Below are 19174 nucleotides of genomic sequence, written 5' to 3'. Positions count from 1 at the left end.
CAAGGGAGATTTAGGTTAGATATTGGAAAAACTTTCTAACTATAAGGGCAGTTAAACTCTGGACCAGGCTTCCAATGGAGATTGTACAATCCCCCTCACTGGAGGTTTTTAAGAACAGGTCGGACAGATAGCTGACAGGGATGGTCTAGGTTTACTTGGGCTTGCCTAAGCACAGGGGGCTGGACTTGCCATTTCTATGATTCTGTGAAGCCCTGATCATATGTGCTGTAGTCTCTGGGTAAGGCAAGGAGTCTCACACCTCAGCAATAACTAAAGGTAACGGAGTGTGGTAAGGAGAAAGGTATGAATGCTCTTTTGTTTTGGCTGCGTGTGTTGCACAGCACTGATAGTATTTATTTGGCAATATCACAAACACAGCCACACACAGAAGACAGCCATATTTTATAATTAATCACCTGCATTGTAACTATTCTGTGGTCATAGAGAATCTGTCCTACCAAAGATCAGTCCTTCCTATGACCATGCTGTATATCATGGGAGTGTTCTCATGGCAATGGGAGCATTGTTTGTTATCTTATGTGGCATGCATCACTGTAGTACTTTCCCCCTCCATACTGTCATCCTAAGAGTTATGCTTGGTCATGTCATCCCCTTCTTTAAATCCCTCCAGGGCTGCCAACCCCTCAAACTGCTTCAGAATTAAACTTTCAGTCACTGCCTTTAAAGTCCTGTATCATTCTGCCCCGCCCTACTTATCTGATTTTAAAAATAAATAAATATCAAAGCAGCCTGTGGTTTATCTTGCCACACATTTCTTTAAATGTGTACATCTGGGGGAGGGAAAATGCAGCCACATTGCCCAACTGAGGGAAGCAGTCTGGAACTGACACAAGCAAGGCATCCACATACAGCCCAGCTTGCTCACCAATAATTGTTGGTAATGCTTGGCGCCAACCCATGAGAGCTGAAGAAACATTTGAATAATCCTGGGCATTCATCAACATTTTAGGACTCTGCAAGGGGGGGGACGGGGAAGAGCTCCTTGTCTGGCACATCAGTGAATTCCTCAGCATTTCAATTGTGGGGTTTTTTTTTGTTTTTGTTTTAATTTATGGGATTTACACAACAGTGCTAGTACCAGGGACTGAGCCAACCAATTAGTTGTAAATAAAAGAGTACTCATTGACTACATATTTAGGGCCAAATCCAGAGCCCATTGAAGTGAGTGGCAAAACTCCCATTTGCTTTAATGGGACTAAGACATAGTATATTACCATATAAATGGTGAACTGATTTTTTTAAAAATTTAATAGCTGATGACTATACTAAAGACTTACAATTACAAATGAGTAACTTGTTTAGAGTGAAATTAAAAAAAAATATTATTTCACCTGCCAGGATCCTAGCTTGTATTTCTGTGTTTTCCTGCAAGAGTTGATGATAACACAAACTATGGAAGTACCAGTAGATTAAGGAATGCGGCTCCTATCTGGCTGTGGAAATGTTATAGTCAATTCTTACTGGCCAGAGAGGGAACTCTGTTCCTGATGGGTAAGCAAATAGGAACTAGTTTTCAAATAGTCTTCTTAGAAAAGGCCCTTATTTTTTATTTTAAGGCATTTTGAGAGATGTTTAGGATCTCAGTTTTTCTATTTTTAATGTGCAATTCATTTAATCTCTAGGTTTTGAAACTCAGCACAGTCAAAAAATAGTTTACATTTCTCATTACCCCTTTATCTCAGTGTGTTTCTTTTACTATAATGCAACAAAAAACTATTACATGACCACAGTGACTGATCTTTAAAAATATCCCCATTTACTACATCACAGTATTTTGACATTACTGTGGTATCTTCTATACTTAAAGTTGAAAATACCACAGACTACTCTGACATAAAATTAACAAACTGCAATGAGGTAAATGCAGTTTTTGTTAGTGGCCACTAAGGTTACTAATCATGATGGGGAAATGTTTCCTTACTGCCGTTTGCCAATGGCTCCTGGTTACTCTGTGTGCATAGGTTTGCCTAACAAAGTAGGGCAGATGCTGACACCCTTAACTCCTGGTAAGTGGTACCTTGCTCCTGAAGTTCTACAGGACTCTTTTTCAGTGAGGTCCGACTCACCATAAGAGTCACTGAATAAGGCCCTAAATGTTTGCCATTTTCTCTATGTACCTTCCTCATCCAGGACTAGGTGAACCAAATGGATATGTTTAGAAGAATAACTTATATATTCATAATGAACCACCACCAACAACAAAGGAAATGAAAGGGAATAAAGTCCCTTAGGCATTTGCCCAAGAACTAACACAAGACAATCAGGAATTCAGAACATTTATTGCAAGAGCTGAATAACTGTAAATAACGTTGAACTGGCAAAGCAGTAACAAGGATAACTGTTTAGATATTTATTCTGTCAAAGTCATCAAACACCCCTCACAAACTGACATAAGTACTGCAATAAGCAATGCACCCCTAACCCATTTTATGTCTTTATACTGTGGAGGAAAAAAACTGTGAACTGCTATATACAAAAAAAACCTTTTTTTTTTGGTAAAAACAAATTAAATTCAGATTACCTAAGTTTGTTATTTTAAGACTGATCAACTGTGGCATAAGATAATTTTCCCTTTTTTTTCTGTAAGTACTTTTTTTTTCTTTTCTTTTTTTCTTTTTTTTTTCTTCTTTTTTTCTGCATGCTATTTATTTGTTTAAATCATCTGTCATGCCTTAACAAAAACCGCCTAAGAATGTCCAGATTTGGATTTGTTTTACGTGCAACTTAGATCTTATTAATAGTAGGAGTCACTCTGCTGGTTTGTCTGAAGTGACATGACGCCGGTACCTGCCAGGCATTGACCAACTATGATAACAAACAGTTAAACAGCAATAATTAGAGTTTTAACCCTTAGTTTCCCCAACTAGCCTACCAGGAGAATGCTCTGTTACATCATGAAGGCACAACACATTAAATATTCTGTGGCTATGGTCTAAAAACACTTGTGTTACTACAACATTAACGCAGATGAGGATCAACACAAATGCCGCTTTTTCAGCAATACAAACTGTCTTAGGTATAGACACACACTTGCCCAATTAGAAAGAAAATGAGCCTTGTATTTTGTTTCTCCAAATTTCCCTTCTTCTACTCCAAATTAGCTCAATGTTACTTTTCATTAATTGTGAGACTACGGTTAACTGATCAGGGTTCCTAAATAAATGCCATCTGACGCTCCTTTGCCACCCCCCACATAGCTAACTTCTTTTTTCTTTTTTTTAAATTCCCCTGCTTTGCAAAACAGAATGGAAGTGAAATTAAAGTTATTAAAGTTTAAAGCCCTTGCGTAAATCCTTTTGTTTCTTAATATTTGCAAACAGTTTTGCTTGCTAGAATGCCAGCATCATCTGCTGTTAAACAGAAGCAAGAGGTTTTTTGTTTGGTTTATTTTTTAAACACAAGTGTTTTGAGTTCCTTGGAACTTTGTGTGTCAGACAGACTACTAACACAGAAACACCATCACTGAAATTAAAAACAAAACAACAGGAAGCAAATGAAAAAAAGTAAAAAGCAACTGTGAAACAAAGAATTATGCTACAGTATCCTTTTTAGGTGAACGTTATAAGTACACAAATTTTGTTAGTAATAATTGTTCCTATTTACAAGTATTTTGAACACTGATTGACTTACAAGTGTCCACTAATGTTGTTAATAGCACAATAGGTTTAATGTTTATAGTTTTAGTTGTTTTGTTTGCAGTATGATATCAAGTATAGCAGTCCCAGCACAGATCAATGACAGCAAGAGCACAATTTTCTAACTGGATATGCTTTTCAATCATTATAATCCACTGAACTCTCTCTCTTGGTCTATCACTCTCCAAATGCATCTTCTGTTGTTTGTAGCAGCAGTCCAGGGTCAAAAAACAAACAAACAAAAAAGAATATTTGCAAACTGGAGAGATCTCTGCAGAGTTTAATCATGTCTATTTAACAAAACCACACAACTAGTAGAAACACTCTTTTGTGTTGCAGAACATTATACTTTCCATTGGGCTAACACAAAGATATGCATATCTCTGCTATGTGAAGCATAGTTCTAGAGGTCTACCCAGTACATAAAGCTCTGACACACACACATACAGTATTAGCAAGTCTAAGTAGACTAAAGTCATTGATCCAAAGTAGCCATTTCTTATAGCTGGTGCTCCTTTGGACTCTCAGCAGGTCCTGAGGCCTGTTTATAAGACTTCAAGTTAGCCAAAGGAATGTCAGTCATGTGATTGCCAGTGTTGAAATGGCCCTCACCAGAACCATACTGCTTTCGGTCACTGAACTGGTTTCTGTTGCTATCTTCTTTCCAGGTTCTTGTCAACGTGTGTCCATTCACTAGTTTGTCCTTCTTAACCCATTCTTTCTGAGGTGCAAAGGTGGAGAGAGGAGACTTTGGCTGCTGGTATGGACCCAGGCTGGGAGGCATCCAACAGTTATCGGAGTGACCCAAAACCAGGCATTCTTGAGTACACATCTCTGTAGCTTCAGCTAATCCTCGTGGACCAAGAGGCCCATCTGCAGAAGACAACAAAGGAGACCAAAAAAAAAAAAAAAAAAAAAGAGAAAGTGTTAGACTTTCACTTTGAAAATATTGCTATCAAAGCTGCATGTACTCCTGACATTTGCTAGAATGGGGAAAGTAATTGCAATGTTCTTAACTCTACAACCAACTATGCCACTGACTTAAAAAAGTGACATTATGTCAATGTCACAGTGTCAAAATATACTTGCATGCTAACAGAGAGTGGTTAACTGTTATTAAGGTCATTGGTGAACTGTGACTTTTGTGATCAAAACATCTTCTATGTCATTGCCTGTATACTTCCCTGTTCCTCAAAAAGGGAATGATGGATAAATTAGTCATTCGCCAACAGACTCAGACACCGGATAGGAATCAGTTCCAATCCCATTTTTAAGGATTCCTTATTAAGGAAGTAAACACTTGGGCAGACAAAAAAAAGTGATGAGCAAACACAATGACCCAGATTCTCTATGAGACCTTATGCCAGGGGTGAATTGGCACAGCCCAGGCATGCTCTCATCTCGCCTGCAATTTCCAGGTATGTGGGGCCCTGGATGTAGGAGCAGAAATGCTAGGGAATTCTCAGCTGGCTAGTTAGGTCTAGATCAGGGATCGGCAACCTTTGGCACGCGGCTCACCAGGGTAAGCACCCTGGTGGGCCGGGCTGGTTTGTTTACCTGCTGCATCCACAGGTCCGGCCGATCGCGGCTCCCTCTGGCCGTGGTTCGCCCTCCCAGGCCAATGGGGGCTGCGGGAAGTGGCGCGGGCCAAGGGATGTGCTGGCAGTCGCTTCCTGCCGCCCCCATTGGCCTGGAGCGATGAACCGCAGCCAGTGGGAGCTGCAATCAGTTGAACCTGCGGACGCAGCAGGTAAACAAACCGGCTTGGCCCACCAGGGTGCTTACCCTGGCGAGCTGCGTGCCAAAGGTTGCCGATCCCGGATCTAGATCCTACCACTCTGCAGCACCTGAGTGGTATAAAGTAAACAGAATGAGAAGATTAGAAAATCTGTACCATTGTCAAATTGACTTGCCACATACAGATCCCCATTTGGTACACTAAATAGATGAAACACATTAGTCCCACTGGACATGAATACGCATCTCAAAGATTTGCTATAAAACTACATAAATCAAAGGGTACACACCATGTGAACTTTCCGTAACTCACTTGTGTTTTCATGGTTTTCTTACATGCATGAATATGAGACCACAGGAGATGGACCATGCAGTCTGTAATATGCTATGCGTATTAAAGACCCATTTAATCTTTCACCCACTACGGAGAGCACAACTGGCCTGCTTCAGAGGCCTGACTATCAGCTCAGTGGACAAGTCACCGATATCTCCAGAAAGTGCTGACCTTCTCCCCAGTCTTAGCATATTTCTAAGGCCTGGTCTACACTATGAGTTTAATTCGAATTTAGCAGCGTTAAATCAAATTAACCCTGCACCCGTCCACACAACGAAGCCATTTCTTTCGAAATAAAGGGCTCTTAAAATCGATTTCTGTACTCCTGCCCGACGAGCGGAGTAGCGCCAAAATCGATATTGTCATTTCGAATTAGGGTTAGTGTGGCCGCAATTCGATGGTATTGGCTTCCGGGAGCTATCCCACAGTGCACCATTGTGACCGCTCTGGACAGCAATCTGAACTCGGATGCACTGGCCAGGTAGACAGGAAAAGCCACGCGAACATTTGAATTTAATTTCCTGTTTGCCCAGCACAGGAGAGCACAGGTGACCACAGAGAGCTCATCAGCACAGGTAACCATGCAGGCCGATAATCGAAAAAGAGCACCAGCATGGACCGTATGGGAGGATCTGATCGCTATATGGGGAGAGGATTCAGTGCTAGCAGAACTTCGTTCGAAAAGACGAAATGCCAAAACTTTTGAAAAAATCTCCAAGGGCATGATGGAGAGAGGCCACAATAGGGACTCAGAGCAGTGCCGCATGAAAGTCAAGGAGCTCAAACAAGCCTATCAGAAAACAAAGGAGGCAAACGGTCGCTCCGGGTCAGAGCCGCAGACATGCCGCTTCTACGCTGAGCTGCATGCAGTTCTAGGGGGGGCCGCCACCACTACCCCACCTCTGACCGTGGATTCTGAGGCGGGGGTAATCTCATCAGCCACACCTGAGGATTCTGCGGACGGGGAAGAGGAGGAGGAGGACGAGCTTGTGGAGAGCACACAGCACTCCGTTCACCCCAACAGCCAGGATCTTTTTCCCAGCCTGACTGAAGTACCCTCCCAAGCCAGTACCCAAGACCATGACCCCATGGAAGGGACCTCAGGTGAGTTTACCTTTTAAAATATAAAACATGGTTTAAAAGCAAGCGTTTTTTAATGATTAATTTGCCCTGAGGACTTGGGATGCATTCGCGGCCAGTACAGCTACTGGAAAAGTCTGTTAACGTGTCTGTGGATGGAGCGGAAATCCTCCAGGGACATCTCCATGAAGCTCTCCTGGAGGTACTCCAAAAGCCTTTGCAGAAGGTTTCTGGGCAGTGCAGCCTTATTCCGTCCTCCATGGTAGGACACTTGACCACCCCATGCTAGTAGCAAGTAATCTGGTATCATTGCATGACAAAGCCTGGCAGCGTATGGTCCCGGTGTTTGCTGGCATTCAAGCAACATCCGTTCTTTATCTCGCTGTGTAATCCTCAGGAGAGTGATATCGCTCATGGTAACCTGGTTGAAATACAGGAATTTAATTAAGGGGACAGAGGTGGCCCTTCCTACTGGGCTGTTTGCCTGTGGCTGAAAAGAAATCCTTCCCTGTAGTAAGCCAAGTGCGGGGGGGGGGGGGGATTGGTGCTGAGCTTTTCACGTGTGGCTAGCAGGGATCTTCCCTGATACCAGCCACACGGTGCGGGGAGGGATAAAGCGATCATCCCAGAGAATTGGATGGGGGTGGGAGGTTACTTTGTTTTCTGCTGCTGAAGGTTAACAGGAAAACCGCCGCACTCAACGAGCTTTGCTTGGTATGTGGGAAAGGAGGGCGCAGAAGCCGAAAGACAATGGCTTACCATGGCCGCATGCAAGCCGAATTCTGTTGCCCGGACCTGCGTCTGTGATCTCTAGCAGCAAAGCCACAGGCACTCAATATTAAGAGGCAAAATGCAACCTTGCACAGAAATCACATGTGCTATGTAATGTGAATAGTGTTGTTCACCAAGAAAGAGTATAAGCATTGTTCTGTAAAATGTATCTTTTAAAAAAATTCTCTCCTTTTTTCCCCCTCCGTCCAGCAGCTGCAAATTTTTCAAGCCTCCCTCCTCCGTCCCGAAGGCTGTCTCAGATAAGGAAAAAGAGGACGCGAGACGAGATGTTCGCGGAAATCATGGAATCCACCCGCAATGAAAGAGCTCATCTGAATGAGTGGAAGGACATGGTTTCAAAGTATAGGAAAGATGCCAGTGAACGTGAGGACAGGAGGGACCAACGTGAGGACATGAGGGACCAACGTGAGGAGAGGAGAGACGCTCGAGATGAGAGGTGGCGGCAGGAAGATCAGAGGAGGCAGGATGCAACGCTGGGGCTGCTGCGTGAGCAAACAGACATGCTCCGGCGTCTGGTGGAGCTTCAGGAATGGCAGCAGGATCACAGACTGCCACTGCAGCCCCTGTATAACCACCATCCCCCCTCACCATAGCCTCCTCACCCAGACATGTAAGAACGCGGGGAGGGGGGGGGGGAGGCTCCGTGCACCCTCCCATTCCACCCCAGTGGACAGCCCAAGCAAAAGGCTGTCATTATTTTAACCTTTTTTTAGTGGCCTTTTCCTTCCCTCCGATCCTCCTCCCAAACCCCACCCGGGCTACCTTCTCAGTTCTCTCCCTCTTTTTATAATCAATTAATAAAGAATACATGATTTTTAAACGATAGTGACTTTATTTCCTTTGAAAGCAAGCTGTGATCGAAGGGGGAGGGTGGGTTGCCTACAGAGAATGAGTCAATAAAGGGGGCAGGTTTTCATCAAGGAGAAACAAACAGAACTTTCACACGGTAGCCTGGCCAGTCATGAAACCGGTTTTCAAAGCTTCTCTGATGCGCTGCGCTTCCTGGTGTGCTCTTCTAATCGCCCTGGTGTCTGGCTGCGCGTAATCAGCAGCCAGGCAATTTGCCTCAGCCTCCCACCCCGCCATAAAGGTCTCCCCTTACTCTCACAGAGATTGTGAAGCACACAGCAAGCAGCAATAACAACGGGGATATTGGTTTGGCTGAGGTCTGAGCGAGTCAGTAAAGTGCGCCAGCGACCTTTTAAATGGCCAAATGCACATTCCACCACCATTCTGCACTTGCTCAGCCTGTAGTTGAACAGCTCCTGACTCCTGTCCAGGCTGCCTGTGTATGGCTTCATGAGCCATGGCATTAAGGGGTAGGCTGGGTCCCCAAGGATAACTATAGGCATTTCAACATCCCCAACAGTTATTTTCTGGTCCGGGAAGTAAGTCCCTTGCTGCAGCCGTTTAAACAGAGTAGTGTTCCTGAAGACGCGAGCGTCATGAACCCTTCCTGGCCAGCCCACATTGATGTTGGTGAAACATCCCCTGTGATCCACCAGTGCTTGCAGCACCATTGAAAAGTAACCCTTGCAGTTTATGTACTGGGTACCCTGGTGCTCCAGTGCCAAGATAGGTATATGGGTTCCATCTATCGCCCCACCACAGTTAGGGAATCCCATTGCAGCAAAGCCATCCACTATGGCCTGCACATTTCCCAGAGTCACTACCTTTCGTAGCAGCAGCTCAATGATTGCTTTGGCTACTTGCATGACAGCAGCCCCCCCAGTAGATTTGCCCACTCCAAATTGATTCCCGACTGACCGGTAGCTGTCTGGCCTTGCAAGCTTCCAGAGGGCTATCACCACTCGCTTCTCAACTGTGAGGGCTGCTCTCATCTTGGTATTCTGGAGCTTCAGGGCACGGGAAAGCAAGTCACAAAGTTCCATGAAAGTGCCCTTACGCATGTGAAAGTTTCGCAGCCACTGGGAATCGTCCCACACCTGCAACACTATGCGGTCCCACCAGTCTGTGCTTGTTTCCCGGGCCCAGAATTGGCATTCCACAGATAGAACCTGCCCCATCAACAACATGATCTCCAAAGCGCCGGGACCCGCGGTTTGAGAGAAGTCTGTGTTCATGTCCGTGTCCATGTCCTCATCACTCTCGTCGCCACGCTGCCATCGCCGCCTCCTCCTTGCCTCATTTTGCTGGTCCTGGTTCAGCATAAACTGCATGATAATGCGCGAAGTGTTTACAATGTTCATGACTGCTGTCTTGAGCTGAGCGGGCTCCATGCTTGCCGTGGTATGGCGTCTGCTGTGTTCACCCAGGAAAAAAGGCGCAAAACGGTTGTCTGCCGTTGCTTTCATGGAGGGAGGGGTGAGGACATGGACAACCTGCGACAATGTTTTTTGCCCCATCAGGCACTGGGATCTCAACCCAGAATTCCAATGGGCGGGGGAGACTGCGGGAACTATGGGATAGCTATGGGATAACTACCCACAGTGCAACGCTCTGGAAATCGACGCTAGCCCCGGTACATGGACGCACACCGCTGAATTAATGTGCTTAGTGTGGCCGCATACATTCGACTTTATACAATCTGTTTCCAAAATTCGAATTCTGTAAATTCGGATTAATCCCGTAGTGTAGACATACCCTAAGTGAGTGAACTTGCAGCTGAGTCACTGACCTGATCAGACTGGATTTACACATAGGGTAAGATGTTCCAAAAGACTGATAAACTGCCACATGTCTTTGTTACCTATTTCTCAACATCTGAGAATATATACATCCAATGACCAATGCTTGGTCATGATCCCTTGCTAGCTATATGATGATTTTGATGAAGACCTTCAATAGGGAATCCTTTCCTTGACTTCAGAGCAAATCACCGGCCTAGACCTCCAGGCAGTTCAAGAGTTAAGAAGCATTTTTTTCTTGATTAAACAGTGAAGTGACAGAAAGGAAATTATGGATTGATTTTGAGAATGAGGTTAACCAGATAGGCATGAATGCTGAAGTCATGAAGATTAGCATTAATCAGAAGAAAAATACAGACCACAGAAAGACCAGTCTGTCAGGGCTGTGTCAGCACAAAGATGCCTCCATAATTGTGAATTTGGGCCAGTAATTATCACTGAAGATATTTAAATGCAGCGAAAATGGAGATTTCAGTCTCTTCAATTGCAGCAAACACAGCATAGCAGGTTTATTTTCAAATCCCCAGATCATCCTAATTAGTCTAACTGTAGCTGCTATTCCTTTTAACATGCCTAATGTTTTTTTAATCTTCCTAGGCTGATGGCCTCATGAGATCCTGTGGCAGTGAGTTCCACATGTTAATCATCTGTTGCATTTAGACTCAGTTTTAGCAAACCTAATTTAGATGCATTTTGTTAAAAAACACGTCAACTATTGTTTCCTTTATCCTTATCTCTGAATATCTTTTCTTAAACTGTGAGGTCAATGGGGCAGGTACAACTCTTTTTGCATATTAGTATCTAAAAGTAGATTCTGGGTACTATGGCTAACAAAAGTAATTATGTCTTTTTAACTGGATGAGCCATGACTGGAAGCTCCTGCAATCCTTGTACAAGCAATTGGAATAATTTAAGAAATATATATACCCAATGACATTGGGGCAATACAAGATGAAATAATCAGTTCTGCAATAATTTAGGATAAGAAAGTAACTGCAAAGCAGAAGTTTCGCACAAATTTCAAGGAGAGCCAATAATCTTGGTTTTAAAATAAGAGCTGTGATAATTCACGGGAAGAGAGAGATTCTTGTTCTATAAAAGCCCCTCTTTGAAATCGGCACTATACAGCTATAATCAAATTGAGGCAAGTACTTAATACAAAAAAGCTATAGTAAGTAAAGGAAGTAATCCCAGTATATTGTTAACATTTCCAAAGGTTATCTATAGGTTAAAAGCTGATTTTTTTTTCTGCTGACAACAGAAATTTAATTTTAATTAGGTTTTTCCCATTTTCACAGGAAGAAAGTGAGAAGTGGCAAAACTCTTTCCAACTGGCCTGATCACACAGTAAAATGCTATCTTGCTGACCCAAGGAGGAAAGGTTTGGCAGGGATTAAAACTTTCAATACACAAAGAAAAGCCTTCACCACAGAGTGACACAGTTCAAGAAATACAGTGCATGCACCCTGGGCTTCCAATTTGCAATGTAATAGCAGGTTAACAAGAGAACCCTCAGCTCCACATTCACGAAGTGGATCTGTTATGTTGCCCTGTTTAGCTAAATAAAATAAAATGAAGTTCAAAGAGATATGGCAATCATTTGAGTTTAGAATTTAAATGGGTAATAAGCTGTTTTTACTTAGGACAAAATATGCATGTGGACCTATAAGCCATGTCAAATTAATCTTGGAGAGATTTACTTCATGTGTTTAGCTTTCCTTAGTATGAGTCCTAGAGTGATAATACAGTTAATCTCGGAATGGATTTCCTCTGAAGTTGGTGAAGTTTGTGGATAGTTTTGAAATATTTGGATGAAAGGCACTATTTAAATATCTATAACTAAGAACAAGGGGCTGTCTAATAAACAGAGACAGGATGGTGCTGTGGAGATAATCACCTATTTTGGAGGAACCCGGTGGGTGAGGTAATATCTTTTAGTGGACCAACTTCTGTTGGTGAGAGAGACAAGCTTTTGAGCTACACAGAGTTCTTCTTCAGATCACTTTGGAAGGGGCATTTCCCATATTTCTGGTTAGCCAAATGTCACTTTCTTTCAAATGCAGACAAGCCTGACAGGGTTGTAGTACTCTCTGGAGAGGGAAAATCTTGCTCTTTGTGGGGTGTCACCTGCAAGTATATGAGCAGAGTTTTGGCTCTAGCACTCACAGTGCAGGCCTGGGAACCAGGAGCACTCCTGTAATACTCATTCCCACTGTAGACTTGGAACAAGTCACTAATGCTCTCTGACTCAGTTTCCCCAGTCTGTAAAATGCAGACAGTGTTTACCAGTCTCACTAGAGAATTGTGAGGATTAACTATGGAATAATTAGATAAAATGCCTTGAAGGACTCTATATAATTTTTAATCAGCAAATAACATTTTCATACATTGCCTTTAAAGAATCACAACATAAAAACAGCCTCTTACTTTTTGTTTGAAGTGATGCTACATTATGTGTACACCCAGGGGTACATTTCAGATTATAGACAATATCTTTTAATACCACACTAATGGAATAACAGTATATTCCAATCTGGGACAAGGACAGTCTCATTTATAATGTGTACATGTGACTATCATCATAGGCACCATGATCTCTGATTAGGGCATTTAGATGCAACCACAATACATTTAATAAATCTTACTAATAATCACTATGATGCTTTGGAGGCTCTGCAAAACCCTTGATGCAAGATGTATGTGATTTAGAAGAAAAAATAATTAATTTTGGAGAAAATATGAGCTCAGCACAATAAAAATAAAACACAGTAGCATGGTTTTCTTCAGTTCCTGCCTTGTGTAATTATGTTCTCTGTGAAGACAGTTCATTCCTTCTTAAGAGTCTTCTTAGTATTCAGTGGCACAAGTGAAATAATCATGAACAGTATGATGGGGGAAAGAACCTTTTGGGATATGCAGGATGGTAGCTAGCGTTAGCTGTTTTGTATTGAGAAAGCACAATGTTGACTTACTGGTAATTATCTTTCCCCTCCACCACTACCAAACAATAGCTTTCACCCGGTTTTCTAAACTTGCTTCATTACTGCAAACAATGACACCACTTAAAAATCTATTCCTGATGCTTTAATTTCATAATTGCATTAATTTGTTTCCTTTCTCTGCAAAAAATGTCACTGGAATCTCTGTATCAAGTTTTTCCACACTGAAGTACTTTATTGATATGTTTTTTCAAAGTATTTGTTCTCTGAACAATCTGTAATGCATGAGCCCGGTTATCAGTCTTGGCTGCTTGAATACATAATGACACAACTGCTGATAAAACTGTACAAGCCATCTGTCTCTGGATTTAAATGTTTTGAAAGCAAACACAAAAGTACATAGCAAACACTCCCTTAAATTGTCTTTGTTACTATTGATATCAGATCTTATGCCCCCCCTAAAAGCCTTTTTTATTATTTTATTCTGTTAATAGCTGTCAGGCAACTGCATGGCTTGCTGCCTCAAAAGGAGACAGGTGCAAGCAGTTAAATGCCAGTCAAATGTTGGCCATACCCTAATTGTGGAAATTCAGAGTGGTCTTTTATCTCATATTATTATACCCAGAAGCTGAACTGTTATTTCACTGATTAACTAACTGCTGCAATTAGCAACTAGCTCCTGGCACGTTGACCAGCTGCTTTTCAACCGGCTCCTTCAAAACTCTCTTGCTCAAAGCCGGAGGCTCATTCTTTAAATGTGAAAGAGTCAAGTCCACAAGTTAAGTTGTACTCAGATGCTTTTCAGCCTCCTCTGTGAATTAGGATCCATTAGCCAGGATGCATTGCTGTTAGGTATAGTGGTGAACATGGTGTTGACCCTTTACCCCTGGCCTGATCTTAGGGAAAGTTATTATACAAGATTAAACTATATATCATGTGTTAAAACACATTAAAATGTTTTAAGATCATAAAATGGAGGCCATTAGACTTGTAATGTAAGAAGGGAAAACAAATGTAAAAGTATTTGTTGTAGGTATTTCAAAAGTATGAGGCCTAGATAAAGTACTTGACCTAGGGTTATAAGATTTAGCAATATGTATATTGTGATAAGCAAGTAAAAGAAAAAATGGCAGTTTAAGCTTGAAATACCAAATTCCTAGGGGATTTTGGAATACATGTAACCATGGAATAACCACATTTACATATCACAGCTGCTGGGAAATGTATGAGGCAAATAGCCTATGGTAGCAATTGGAACCTTAATTATGGTCCCCCAGAATGACAAAAATGGGCAGGGTGCTTAGACCTAAATCATACATAGTCCTGGTTGTGTAGGGGATGCAAGGAAAAGGGTATAAAAAGATGGTCATACCAACCCCTAGCTGGAACATTGGGATGACACGAAGGTGGTAACTAGCTCATCACTGCCCACTTATGGTGCTCTCCACTTACTGTTGTCTTAATCTTAATGTCTAATGGTCTCCATAAGATTGCGAGTATGCCAGCCTTGGAGGTGTTTTGTAATATGTATCTGTTTGTGTAGTTATGCTTATGCTTGGTTTTATTTGGATTTTAAGGTAAGTTTTCATGTTTCTGTTTGTGTGATTCACCAATCTCACTCAATAATAATATTATGAAGCCGCTGCATACAAAATCTGTTATTAATGACTTGTGCAATTTTGCATTCCAATTAATGAGAGGCTACAATGGCCACAGCTGCATTTAAAATTTGATACAATCATATTTATTCATCTTTTCACACCAGACCTTTAACAAAATTCAGCTCTATTTAACCTTGGATATAAAAAGCCTTTTGTTGACTGTGCAACATATTCATACGCTGCATTGTTAAATGACCTTTCCTGAAGAGACAACATATTACAAGTTTTATAAAACCTTCCGCCCCCTCCACTTATAATTACAGAACTGATTTTCCTGCATTTCATGAAGGCTTTGCACCTACTGTATATGATAAAAAGAGGGAAAATGGTTTATAACACAAAGATGGTTCCGACATATTTTTCTCTTCAATTAATTAAAGAATTAATGTGAAAGTGCTTTCTTGAATCCTAGGTTATGTTCCAAAAAAAAAAAAAAAGAAAGAAAAGAAAAAAAAACAAACTCCCACGCACATGCTGTACAATTTGCTTTTTCTGATTAGTAATTAAGCTAGCTTCTGTCACCCTTACATTGAAAGACACCATGCTCCACAGCTAGTCCCATTTGGCATTACTGAACCCAAATAAGGTTGGCAGCAGAACTGGTCCTTAATTGGGCTAGACTGAGGGACACATGCTGCCACCCTTACACATACAGAGTAGTCCCTTTGAAAGGAATCTGACTATTCATGTAGTAAAATACTAACCAAGAGGAGTAAGTGTGGCAGAATATGACCATGTATATGGCGACTGTAGCAGGCCAATCCAAAAGCATCACTTCCACTCTGCAGAAGTAATTGTCACATTTCCCAGGTTCCCCCACCTTACTCTAAGAGAAAGTAATCCCTTTACCAGGTGTAGATTACTTTCTCCCCCATGCTGCCTTAGTTGCACTGGTAAGTGTGCAGCTTCCATGCTACCTGCCTTTCTCTGCCCACTCCCAGTCCACCTGTGTGTAGGGTGGGCAGAGGGAGAGAAGATGGGAAGAAGAGCACTGTGGAACTTCTACTGTTAAGTGCATAAAGGGGTAATCTGGACAGCCTGAACAGGTGGCCTAGGATTCTTCTGCTCCTTCACTCCTCTGCATGGCAGCAAAAGGGCCAGATACAATTTGACTCATAATGAGGTCGTTTTCATTGTACAAGTTTTTCCAGACTTGAAGTGTAGTGTACCCTATGCCCTACCACATATAGCTTTCCTTCAATGAATCTTAGAGTACCATGGAGGTGTTTAATTACATTGCCATCTTGTTTCCAGTTCTTTTACAACAGATATTGCTAACAGAGTTCATTGGGTACTGGTTTTGGCTATTAGATCAGCTCAGATTAAGAGGTGGTTCATAAACTTCAGTCCCTTAGGGCAGTGTTTCCCAAACTTGGGATGCCACTTGTGTAGGGAAAGCCCCTGGCGGGCCGGGCCGGTTTGTTTACCTGCCGCGTCCGCAGGTCCGGCCGATCGCGGCTCCCACTGGCCGCGGTTCGCTGCTCCAGGCAAATGGGAGCTGCTGGAAGCAGCAGCTAGTACGTCCCTCAGCCCGCACCGCTTCCAGCAGCCCCCATTGGCTTGGGACAGCGAACCGCGGCCAGTGGGAGCCGCGATCGGCTGGACCTGCGGATGCGGAAGGTAAACAAACCAGCCCGGCCCGACAGGGGCTTTCCTTAAACAAGCGACGTCCCAAGTTTGGGAAACACTGCCTTAGGGGCAAGATCCTTTTGTTCCCTGCATGGCCACATAGTTTGAGCAAACATATAGCCCCATGTTATTTATCACAGATGGGTAGCTAACCTGCTTTCAGTTCTTTACTACCCACTTGTTACAGGGGTAACTGGATGAAATTCCATGGCCCATGTTATAGAGGAGTATTATCACTCTAGGAGTTATACAGGGACTTGTCTACATGGGGACACTCAGCAAAATTTATCAGAATTAACTAAAGGTGTGAATTGAAATTGAATTAGTTAAACCACAATAAAGCCTGTGTGGACACACTGATTCAGAATTAAAGTGTCCTTAACTAGGTTTAGCTTAATTAACTTCCAAGTCCCCCTGTAGAAAAGCCCCGGAAGATCAAATGGTCCATTTTGACCTTAAAATCTATGAATCAGCAAATATTAGCAAAAAGTGCTTGAACTTTTATAAACTTTCATTGATAAACTTAGACAAATGGGCGTGTGGGAGGGGAGCTGCTTTAGAAATGTGGAAGGTGTTTGCCACAAGTCCAAATTTGAGAGTGTGATTCTGGTTTCTGATTAAAAGTTAAAACTCATTCTGTGATTTAAAAAAAAAAAAAAAGTACTCTAACCTGATTTAAGTGTCACATTGTGGCTGCAGAGAGAGTCACCTCGGGGCAGAAGGGAAGGGGAGCAAATAAGATTTTGCAAAATGTTTTGTTAACAAATAAATAAGGATTACATGTTTTACGTGTCTCTCATACCAATTTAATATTTTGGTGAAAAGTCAACATTTGTAGATGGAGACAGTCCAAATACAATAACACATGGGCAGCCAAAGCAGCAAATTCTCTCCCTGGGAGGATAATGTTATTTAGACAGATTTTATAATACACAAATAACAGATAGCATATCTTTATAAATCAGCACCCTTGCTCAGCATGATATGGACCTTATCCATCTTCTTCTCATCTGCTAATTCTATCTTCTCAAAATTAGCATTTTTTTCTGCAATCCATTCAATTTCTGGGGGACAATCTAACAAATGAGATCTCCATAAAGGATACAAATAAACCTTCTAAATTTCACTGGATCACTTACTGAGAACACAGCACACTTACTGTTAAAGTATTTGGACAAGAATTTGTTTTTTAGTATGCGTCTTTTTCATTATTTAGCTAAGATCCTGCTGCCTAAAAAACAAAACCAAAAAACAAAATGAAACAAAAAAACCTCATTCCCTAAAGATGGTGATAGATTATAGCAATAACATATTTATAAAATATCCTGTGGCCACAGTCATTTACAAGCTTTTCCCCCCATACCGAATATTTGTGTTACTTGATCAAAATACTTTGTTGAACAGATTTACAGGCAACATGCTGAAACAACACCAGTTTTGACACGGTTACATTTTCTTCTCTATTAATTTACCCCAAATTTACATTACTTCTCTATTAATTTACCCCAACCTGCTGCCAGTCGAAATAGCTCACCTGAAGTCTCATTTCCAAAGTTTCTATCGATTATTTCTTTATTATATATATATTCTTATATATTTCTATAATGTTTACTTAGCTGGAGGATTTTTATCAGGAACACAAATCCATTTGGTGTTTAATTGAGATTGAAGATGTAGATATATTGGTTTAATTTTACTAGATTGTGACACACTTACATTGAACAGTACCATACTCTACGAATAGTTCCCTGGAGTTCAAGAGGACTGCTTGTGGAGAAAGGTAGTAATCAGTGTGAGCAAGCTTGGCTGAATGCTGACAACTACAGCAACTGAGATATGTTAGCAACATTTATAGCATTACAGTAGACCATTGTAATGTGTATTTTTTTCATTTTATTTTATTTACAGCTACTGTATGTTTGGCCTCACCACCATGTCGGTTAAAATAAATGTCAGCTTGAGCCTCAGTCTGGTTAAGGTTTTTTTAAAAAGAAATCTGGATAAAAGACTTATTTTTCCCTGAGTGTCTCTCTATATTACAGGCAGATACTGATCCTCCATCTCATATTAAATACACATTACTCCATGAGGGCAGGATTGGTACTCTGTGATCTTCCCTAATTAAGGGGCAGTGTGTAACTGCACTACCCACAGGACAGGCAGGAGCCAAAACATGACTTGAAACTCACAATTCAGCCCCCGTGTTGGCCCTTTTTTTAGAAGAATCTTCTTCCCTCTCTGTCAGACATTGGGAGGAGAAGAAGGAGCTGAGTCACCTTGATCGACTGGCCCATAAGCCCTCACCGAGAGAGCGCCGATCACACCACCACATTTGTATTGTTCTAGCCATTCCTTCTGGCCAGGCAATCGGCACAATATACCAGAGCCCAGAACCCCTGAGCTCAAGCAATTTGTCATCTTTAGCCCCCTAAATAGCCGGGATTATAGGTGCGTGCCACCACACCCAGTTAGAGCTGAGTAATCCTGTTAAAATCAGTGGGTCCACTCATGGAGTAATTTACTACTTTAACACAAATAAGGGCATCAGAATCTGGCCCCTAATCTCTCTACCCCAAATATGTTCTCTCTGCATAACTTCCAGAAAGGGAGAAGGAGCCAGAGACTCCATGAAGTCCACTAGACTTTGTCATTACCAATTTAATTAACATGGAAGGTGCTCAGCTACTACTGTGATGGG

At 41.9% G+C, this 19174-nt stretch overlaps 1 protein-coding gene across 7 annotated transcripts in view; it reads right to left on the bottom strand.

Annotated features, from left to right (window-relative positions):
• Positions 1 to 4155: 4155 nt before the first annotated feature.
• PCDH9 (protocadherin 9) overlaps positions 4156 to 19174 on the bottom strand; it is an 878971-nt gene continuing 863952 nt past the window's right edge. For all 7 annotated transcript variants that reach the window (XM_065412766.1, XM_065412750.1, XM_065412791.1 and 4 more), the window contains one exon: positions 4156 to 4529. In XM_065412766.1, coding sequence (XP_065268838.1) covers positions 4156 to 4529 — 374 coding nt within the window. The remainder of the gene's footprint in view (positions 4530 to 19174) is intronic.

This window comes from Emys orbicularis, chromosome 1, assembly GCF_028017835.1.
Source record: "Emys orbicularis isolate rEmyOrb1 chromosome 1, rEmyOrb1.hap1, whole genome shotgun sequence".
Taxonomy (NCBI): Eukaryota; Metazoa; Chordata; order Testudines; family Emydidae; genus Emys; species Emys orbicularis.
The sequence above is the reverse complement of the archived record's forward strand: the minus strand, read 5'-3'. Positions and strand labels throughout refer to the sequence as shown.